Source organism: Poecilia formosa, unplaced genomic scaffold (assembly GCF_000485575.1).
Source record: "Poecilia formosa unplaced genomic scaffold, Poecilia_formosa-5.1.2 Scaffold277, whole genome shotgun sequence".
NCBI classification, from domain to species: domain Eukaryota; kingdom Metazoa; phylum Chordata; class Actinopteri; order Cyprinodontiformes; family Poeciliidae; genus Poecilia; species Poecilia formosa.
Genome location: NW_006800216.1, coordinates 74,845 through 84,584, shown reverse-complemented (window position 1 = coordinate 84,584; position 9,740 = coordinate 74,845). Strand labels below are relative to the sequence as shown.

Here is a 9,740-nt window from a genome sequence, read left to right as displayed (position 1 = left end):
GATCCTTGGAAATTAAGTAAATTTCCTCGAGTTCAAGTTCTTGTTGATAATTTTTTACCCCCCCTCCCTCCACGATTCCCTCAGTGCAAATCAATGCAAAGACTTTTTTTTTTGAGAAACTTCTCTTTGGCATTCACCATCTTTAAGTTCTTCCCTGTAGAGTCGTACCCTCTCATAATCAACCTACACACCCTACCTACTCACCTGTGCTCTCGCTTTCCTTTCAGAAACCTTGACTCCAGAGCACATGACCTCTAATTGACCTCTCCCCTTTGAGCACCAAAAATGTTCATTTGATACTGTTTTCAGAGGTCAACCAGCCAGCCCACAATTACAAAATCATACAGATTTGTTGTCGATCAACTGTGCTACAAATTTTTTAGCTACACAAACATGACAAAATTTGTCTTTCATTTAATTTTGTAAAAATCTATTATATCTATTATAATGACTCAGGCAAGTTTTTTTTTTTTTTTTTTTCTACATAAACATGACACAGTTGATTGACACCATAGTTTGTTCGATGTTTATACGGGTGGACAGATTGGTTTACCTTTGACCTCTGGAAACATTTAACAATATCTTCAAAAAAATGGTGGCACCAGTAAAAAGTTTTCATTTTTGAAAATTCCTCACCTGTATTTCTACTTTGCCATTTATTGGACCGTCAGGTTTTAGATTATTTTAGGACGTCTTTGAATCCCTTACCAGATTAAAAAAAGGTGCTTTAGTGTTTATGGATTTTATTTTCATGGAACTTAGGTTGTTATTAATTATTTGCTTAAACTTCTATGTTATTAAAATTGATCAGAACTCTTCATTCTGACATAGAAGCTCCCTTCTTGAGTTGGACCTGCAGGGGTCACGGATGGGTAACCGTATAAACGCCTAAAATGTTAAATCAATAAGTAAATATATAAATATTCTACCATCCAGCCTATATTTTGGTGTGGTGTGTGTATAATTTCCACTTTACATGGTTCTGCAGACACTGAAAAGAGCTGGAAGAAGAAAGTTAGTGTCCAACATGTGTACATCACGAGTTACACAATGCGCTCTGTGTTGGCCCAATTTTGTTTTTTGTGTAGTTTAGATGAAGGGGGGGGCAAAGGTCGGATTCGCCAGTGAAAAGACAGACTATAAAAGTTTCATTTATTCATATAATTAACTGCTGCTATTTCAGTACCGGCACGTGACTTGGTGCACATTGGGAGACGAGTTGGAGTGTGGTGCTTGCTGTGTTTAGCCCCCTTCCACAAGTCAGACGGTGCCTTACGAAAACAGTCAAGCCACTTGAATTTTTACACATCTTGTAAAACTACATGCCTACAGTTATTTTATTATGATGCTGTGAAAGACCAACAGAGTGGCACATTAAGAAACGTGGTGTGCAACACCCTGAATAAATTCCAGTGCAATCAGTCGTCTTCAGAAGTCATGTAATCACTAAACGGGGCCCACTTCTGTGCAGTAGAGGTCTACTAAAGAACATTAGTGAATAAGCACCTATTGTCAATACCAGGAGACAAACCATATCAAAGATAGGGTTGTTGAGCAATTAAGAGAAGGTTTTAAGTTATTAAGCAATATTCCAAAATTTGGCTGTCCACGTACAAAGCGTGGCCTGGAAGGAACTGCTGTTTTCAGAGAATCAGCCAACATTCCTGTAGACACCCACAGCAGTTTTTGCTGCAGTCAATTCTCAAACCTGGGCTTCATTCCTACACTTAAACTGTCTGGATTTATTTAAAACTTTATTTAAAATCAAATCGTTTTTGCTTTCAATCAAATGCTAATTGTAGCACAGATTATTTTGATTGCAGTATGTTGTACTATTTTAAAATGGAGCTTAATACTGTAAAGTAACCGTGTGTGTGTCAAATGTGAATCAACTGGCATGGTGGTTCATCAAGACAGAAATATAAATAGCTCTCAAAACTGGGCGGCTTTCTAGTTTAAAAAAAAAAGTAGGACTCGAAGTTTAACATTTGGTAATTGGACAGTTTTAATCATTCCATGACGTCAAACAAATGTAGCACTGGATGCATTCACTGATCCAAAATGGGCCACTTATACCGATTTTTCCGCTCCTCCCACACACGCTTTTGTTACCAAGCAACGTCAGCTTATGTCACAGGGGGGCTTTGATCTTTGGTGACAGCACCTCGTTCCAGGATGCTAAAAAGCAAAAAAATTTAAAAACTCATTCTTCATTGTTTCACTTCTAACAGAGTGACACGTGACTCCAGAAACCGATATTGTAAAACTTTGTAAAATCACTTTCCAGGCAAGATGTTTCAAAAAGCAGGGAAAACGATGAAAACGGATTTCTACGAAGCCGAAATACTGAAGTCCCTCGACGGACATTTTCCCAAATCGATAGCCCACATAGACGAGCCTCCAAAAGTGGACATGTTAAACGAAGAACCATCTTCAGATTCGGACGCAGAGAAGATGTTCACGGCGGAAAACATTCCAGAAATTGTGAAACTATTCAAAGAGGCCGACACTGATGAAAGTGGAGGCCTGGACATGGATGAATTTTATGAGATGATGGCGCAAATAAACACAGAAATCACAAAAGAGGAGGTTCGTGTCTTACACATGAAGATTGACACAAACTGCGATCGAACCGTGGATCTAGGAGAACTTTTGCACTATCTTCTTCAGAGAAATGAACAAGCAGAGACTTTGGACTACAAGAACATACTTTTCCCATATGATTTCACGTACACACAGACTCACTGTCTGAAACCAATTGTGAAAATGATTTGCCGACCCTCCAATCTGAAAACCGCACAGGATTTCAGGGACTATTGCTTAATGGAACCTATCAGGTCTTACAAAAGCTATAATTACATTACGGTCACAACAAATGGCACGCTGAAATACTGGTCAAATGACTTAAAGATATCAAAATGTATTCCCCTTCAAGAAAGAGAGACGACAACACCTGCTTATCACCATACTCCCAAAATGCATGTTTTCGATGTGTTGTACATCAGCGATCTCAAAATGCTGGCTGTCTCAACGTCTGACCGAGAGATCTTATTCTATAATTGTGAGCAGTTTTCTGATTTAACGAGAATCAAATTCTGCATCTTGGAGGAAGAGTTTACAGCCATGGACTACTACTGCAATGGGAACAAGGGCATTTTTGCGTGTGGCGACTCAAGAGGATTTTTGTTTGTTTACGTCTCCTATTACATCCACGATAACGGGCTTTTCAACAAGAAGAAGTTGCAAAGAACCTCTTTACGACACTACCCAACTGTGACTGTCTCATCTCTGCTGTGCACCAACACCTGTGAAAACTTTGATAGTCTGAAGATTTTTATTTTTGATGACATTTGCACTCAAGTGCAATACATTCCATCTTTACAGTCTTTTACCATGTGTGGTACGACATCCAAATTCATGGCCGTCGTAGAGTGCATGTTTGACCAAGAGAGAAGTGAGCCTGCTGTCAACGCACAGATCTATAGAAGTCCTGGGAACCACAGATTCTACAAGTCTGTTGCGTATTCTCCTTGGTCCAGGTATTTCTTGACCGGTGGAATGTCTGGCGTTCTACGGGTGTGGTTTCCTCACAAAACCAAATCATATGAACGTGAATTATTAGGACATAAGGAAACTGTCAGCCATGTTGTGTACAATTCCATAGAGAAAATGTTTGTCAGCATATCAATAGACAAACAGATATGTTTTTGGACTGATGGAGACTGGAACCTCAAGCAGCGTATTTTTCCCAGTGGCTTGATACCAACTGCCCCAATCACCAGTGTATGCTACAACATACACAACAATGAGTTTTACGTTGCTAACTCAGTTATTGGAAAATGTTTTGGAAGGGGAACAAATGTTTTTCATGAGACCTTGAAATCCCACTGCATGCCTTTGTGTAGTATGCTCTATCACGGGATTTACAAGCAAGTTATCTCTGTTTGCCAGAAAGGCATTGTGACAGTGTGGGATATCTTGACCGGAAAGGCTGTTATGGAATTTGACATTACACCAAGCAAACACAAGATTGCTGGAAACACATTCTTGTCATTCGATGAAGTCAACCGCAAACTGATCACAATTTCTTGTGACAGGTTAATAAAACATTGGAACTTTAACAGTGGAGAACAGCTGGAAATCCTAGAAGCAACCTTACCGAATGACGTGACCAGCATTGTCCTCATGAACGATGTCATGTACATTTCCACAAAGGATTCCTCAAAAATCTTACAGCTGAATTCTAATGGAAAGTTAATGAATGAGTTTGAGCATTTTCTATTGAACAATATTTCCTCGATGGATCACCATGACGACAAACTGATTGTAGCATCCAGCAATGGCAATATTCTCACCTGGGATTTAGAAACTTTAACCGTTTTGTACTATATCAACACGACAAACAACCCTAAAATACAAAGCCTTGAACTGTATCTTCGCCAGCAAACGCTTCGACATGATTTGTTGATCGAGTCTACTCTGAAGCAAGGTGAAGAAAAAAGAGTCCTATTAGTAAAATCTCTGAAGAGCAGAGAGGTTAGTGCTACAACAGGCACATTGCTGACAATAGGTGATCTTTACATTACGGCGTGGTCAACGACAATTAATGGAGGATTGATAAGTAGGTTCAAGGCAGTCATACAAGATGGTGCTAAAATTACTTGTGTGTCACTTTCTGAAAGTGAAACAATTTTACTGACAGGTGATAGCTATGGAGTAGTTTGTTTGTATGATATTGAGGATTTTGGTCTTCAAACAAAAGATAATTTGGAATATGAGACAATCAGTGGATGGCTATACCCTTCACAACCAACTCCACTGATAGCCTCTTGGAAAGCCGGTACTTCTGAGTTGATAAGTGTTGCATGTGATCCTGCTTGCGAGAAAATAATTACAGCAGAGGTGGATTACAATGTGAAACTCTGGTCAAGCACCGGTACCTTTGTTGGCATCTTTGGAAAGGATCGATGGGTGAACATGGTTCCAAAACAAGTTCCGGCAGTAGAAGACATAGAGATAGTTGGACCAGAGAGTATGCCACCACAAGAAGAAAAAATTATAGATGGCATGGAATTTGACTACATGATCTACAGACAACCATTTTTGTTAACTTTAATACATTATCTTCAAGAGACAAAGTACATGCAATGTTTGACGAGGCCATTGCCAGAAAATTCTTCTCCTATAGATGTTTCAGTTGAAGGTGCAATTGCTCAGTTTGCTAAAGTTAGGAAGGAATTGCTCTTCATGAAAAAGCTGAAGCGTATATACCATGACGAATTCCGGAGCACTAAAATAACATGCCTATCTAGACTTTTTAGTGTGCCTATAGAGCCAGAAACTATAGAGTCAGAAAAATCTCCAAGTGAAGATGAGGAGAAAAAAGCTGAACAGCCTACGAATGAGGTCCAGGTGCAGCCTGAAGGTCTTCAAACTGAACAACCTACAGATATCCCAGAGCTCATAGCAAGTGCTGAGGCTGAAGATATGGAAACATTAGACACATCTGAAATTGATTATATATTGGCTGGCTTTGACAAAAGCCATGAATACATCAAATTTTTTGAAAGCGAAGAATCACCAAAATTATCAGACGAAAAGGAAGAGGTGAAGCCATCTTGGCTTGTGAAATTATTACAAATGGCCCTGACTGAGCCTTCGCCAGATGGAACAGAAAGTAAGAGCCTTGTAGAAATGCTGCCTGTGAATAAAACAAATCTTGACAAACTACTAGAGAAACTGCTAGCGTTGCCGCCACAGATCCAAACAAGGCCTCGGTTAAGTCGGTCAGAAAGTAAAAGGGAGAGTACATATGAAAAGGAGTCAAGAAGTGACAATATGGAAACACCAGGCGTCATTCTGTCATTATCAGAGAGATTAAAAATGCTTAAGTCAATCCAGGAACAATTTGACTTATTTGAACCTGAAGAGTCTATAATTGAGGAGACTCAAAAACCTGAAATGCCCTCTCCACCACCACCAAAAAGAAAAATGGTAAGGTTCACAGAACCTCTTGAGCAGCCAAAAATTGCTGAGTCCCTTAGACATAAGACTAGGCCAGCAAAAGGTGTTCTGAGAAATGCAGGCAATGTAGAACAAACGCCTGAGAAGAAAAAAGATGCTGTACCTCTAAAAAAGAGCCCAGACGACCTGCAACCTTCAACAGTTCCCTTCCCTGAGAGCCGATTTATACATCTAGATCGAGAGAAGCTTGACAAACATCCTACTAGTGTTTTGAAAACGTTTTTAATTGCTCCATCTCCACAGACGTCAGTCACTAAAATCGACACCGTGGGTAGAGCAGAAAAGAAACAACAAAAACAATCGGTCTCAGAAAGGATTAAAGCCCTACATTGTGGCCTGCCAGACTTTAAACCTGTGACGACACAAGCCGAAAGTCAGATTATATCAAAGACAAAGACCTCTCGTATTCCTTCATTACCACCAACATCCAAAAAGGTTTCCTTAATGCCAACCCATCATAAACCAGTCCAACCCAAGACTCCTACAGGTCAAGCTAAGCCATTAGGCATCTCAAGACTATACACAGGCACAGGCAAACGTATGGATGAGAGGGAAACAAAAGTTCTACCATCAACTTTAAAGAAGGTGGAGCCCCTGAAACCCCCAGCGGCCCCCAAAGGCACATCCAAGGTGGTAGAGAGCTTAACCACACAGAGGGGCAAAAGACAAAGTACACATGAAGTGGAAACGAAAGATAAAGCAAAACAGGTTCAGATCTCTGAGAGCAAACAAAAGCCACAGCCTGCTCCTCCGCCCAAGCAGAGAAAATCCGTATGCTCAAGAGGACACAACGAGATTTGTATTGAAGAACCGCCTTTAAAAATGTTACAGCTCTCAGACAGCGACGACGAGTCGCATTCTGCACAGTCACCTGAGGCCCAAGAGCGCAAGAAAAGAAGACGGTCAACAAGAGGATCTGTTCAGGAGAAGAGAAAATCTGTTCAAGCACCATCGCCACCAGCATCCAAAACTTTGGAAAAGGCAGAGCGCCCGCAGATTAAACAGAAGCCTGCTATTACCTCGACTCGTTCAGCCACGCCGTTAGAGGTGGCGAGAATACGGAGATGCAGATTTGGACATTTGTACGTAACTGAAAAAAGTCTTCAAGTGTTGCCTCCAATAATGAAAAAGGTAGCCCGTTCACCAACTCAACAACAGCCGCGTTCATCGATGACTTCTGAAGCTAAAGCTCTCCAGATAGACCATACACACAAATGCATCAGTGAAGCTATGCATGCGAGGAGAACAAATCTTCTTTTATTACCACCAATATCAGGAAAGGCGGTGACCCCTGAAGAAACAATGGAGATGAGCGACAGGGAAGAGGTACAACAGAGTCGTGACGTATCAGAAAGCAAGGAGACCAAACTAGATTCAGAGCTTCACAAAGAAACAAGACATGTTCACTTTGAATGAGTGGAGTCTTCTGAACAGAAAAACAACAGAATTGCATTTGGTCTGATTTAGGAATTTACCAATTCAATACACTGTGTGTGTTGTCTTCTGGTCCGTCATTGGGGTTTTCTCCGAGCACTCCGGTTCCCCCTCCCTCCAAAAAACCCCTCTTTCCATGTAATGACTAACTTTAAAATGTTAAGGAGTTTATCTAGGTCTTGGCCAATATCAAAAGTGGCTTGTGAATGCGGTGATTCGGTAGATAATGGCACTTTTAATGCAAAGTTGACTCTTAATTTACTTTTAATATAGGTTTTAATGCAACTTTGCATAAAAATTTAATTTGTTACCAAGTAATGCAAGGTTGACACTTTTTATGCACTTTTACGCCAAAAGCACAACCCATGTATTGAGGCCTTAGTCCCCATGCCGGTGGTCGCAGGTTCGATTCCCAGCCTGGTGACATTTGCCACGTCTTCCCTCTCTCTCATAACCCTCTTTTTTGTCAAACTACTTTCAAATAAAGGCCACTAGAGCCAACAAAACCTTAAAAAAAAACAAAAAAAAACTTCCCTACTGGTTGACGATAAGACATTTCTAATCTATTCTTTATACTACAGAAATGAATGAAAGACTTTGTAATGACCGAATTGTGTAGGTGTGCGTGTGTAAGTGTGTTTTAGCATTTCTCACCTTGTAAGCCCCTTTTTTCCAACAAATGCTACCCAAAGCCTGGACCCCGTAAGAAGGGCTGTTTTTTGGTAGAGGTGGGCGGATCAATCCAAAATACAGATATCAATACCAAGTTGATATCAGTATCAGTATCGTGATAAGGTCGATACTTTAGTTTCACATTCCCTCTTGAAATTTCAACTCACTCTACTTCAAAAGCAATTTTGTTTTGATTTGCTCCAAAATAATATATTTTTGTATTCTTTTTATTTAGTAAAAAAATACACATGGATCTATTTTGCTTTTCTATTGTTTCTAATTTGTCATGTTAATATGCTCTTAAAGTATTTTGTAGTCACCTATAAACTTTGTGCAAATTCTGTTCTAGGTTTTAGCAAATTAATTCAAAGGAACTCCTTCGCTCCCAAGGAAACACCTCAACGTCAGAAGTTTTATGTCAAACTCTATATAAAAGTATCGATATCATATTGGCATTGATTACATTGGCCTTGTATTTACTTGGTATCGGATCAATACCAAAATAGGAATTATCGGGCACTATCTAAGGATTAGTTTTAAGACTAAGGAGTGAATTTAGTTCGGGTTAGACTATGTAAATGAATGAAAAATGAGTGGAAGTCAATGTAAAGTCCTTGTAAAGATAGAAAGGTGTGTGTGTGACCTTGTATTTGATGTAATGTAAGGACCATTTTCCCAACTAAAGTGACCCGGGCCCATGAGAAGAAGTGCTGCTTTTGGGTTAGGGATTAGAGTGTGAATTGAGTTTAAGTTAGGTTTTAAAAAATAAGTGAAAAATGAATAGAAGCCAAGGCAAAATCCTTGTGACAATAGAAAGACATACTGTGTGTGTGCGTGTGCGTGTGTGTGTGTGTGGAAAGGAGCTTTGGAAAATGAGCATATATTATCAATTAACCTTCAGACGATAAATGAATGATTATGGAAAAAAGTCTCCTGCTGCCAAGAGCTTCAGTCTGTTAAAATGGCAAGCAGAGACGAAGAGCTCCTTTTCTAGGACAGTGACACGTTCACTAAACCCCCTCATCTCTGATTGATGGTAGTTGCTGGTGTCCCGGTCATTCAGCCAGTGGATAAAACTGGATCAATGTGGCAGCCATGGTAGTTTACGATGCCAATAAGATGCTCTCTTAGTTTCTTTCTCTGCTGTAAACAGAGCGGCTGTGGTAATGGACTAGGCAGGTACTTGTAAAGCCAGAACAACCCCAGCTGTAAAGCAATGGGATTCCAGTGTACCTCTCTCTTCAGAGATGAGTGTTGCTTTTCAAGAGTAGTTTCCACTGACCTAAAAATGGAGCCTTTCTCCAGCCCTGCAGCATCCCTCATTACACATTATAAATAATGGATTACCTCTTATCTTTCTTGACTATTTCAATCTCAACTATGGGTTCCAGTGTTTATTCTGGTCATGGTGTGAGCTTTTCTCAGTTTGAGGTTCAGTTCTTGAGCTTTGGATCTTTGCTGCATGTCTCCCCCCTTCTCTCTACCTATTTCCTGTCTGATAACTGCAAAAAAGGCCACTAGTGCTATAACAAGACTAAACTAAACAAAACAGTTGTCCAAATGTACAGTTTATTCACCAGATAGGTTTTTGTTGGTGTCATGAGGTGCTT

General features: G+C 40.0%; 1 protein-coding gene across 1 annotated transcript; it reads left to right on the top strand.

Annotated features, from left to right (window-relative positions):
- The first annotated feature begins 3,751 nt into the window (after positions 1 to 3,751).
- Positions 3,752 to 7,440, top strand: LOC107838546 (uncharacterized). Its single transcript, XM_016681310.1, has one exon. It carries the CDS (start codon positions 3,892 to 3,894, stop codon positions 7,438 to 7,440), a length of 3,549 nt encoding a protein of 1,182 aa, XP_016536796.1. The 5' UTR covers positions 3,752 to 3,891.
- The last annotated feature ends 2,300 nt before the right edge of the window (positions 7,441 to 9,740 follow it).

What these genes read in the sequence shown, in the direction of transcription:
- LOC107838546 (XM_016681310.1), top strand. Translation starts at nt 3,892, where the DNA reads ATGCCTTTGTGTAGTATGCTCTATCACGGGATTTACAAGCAAGTTATC.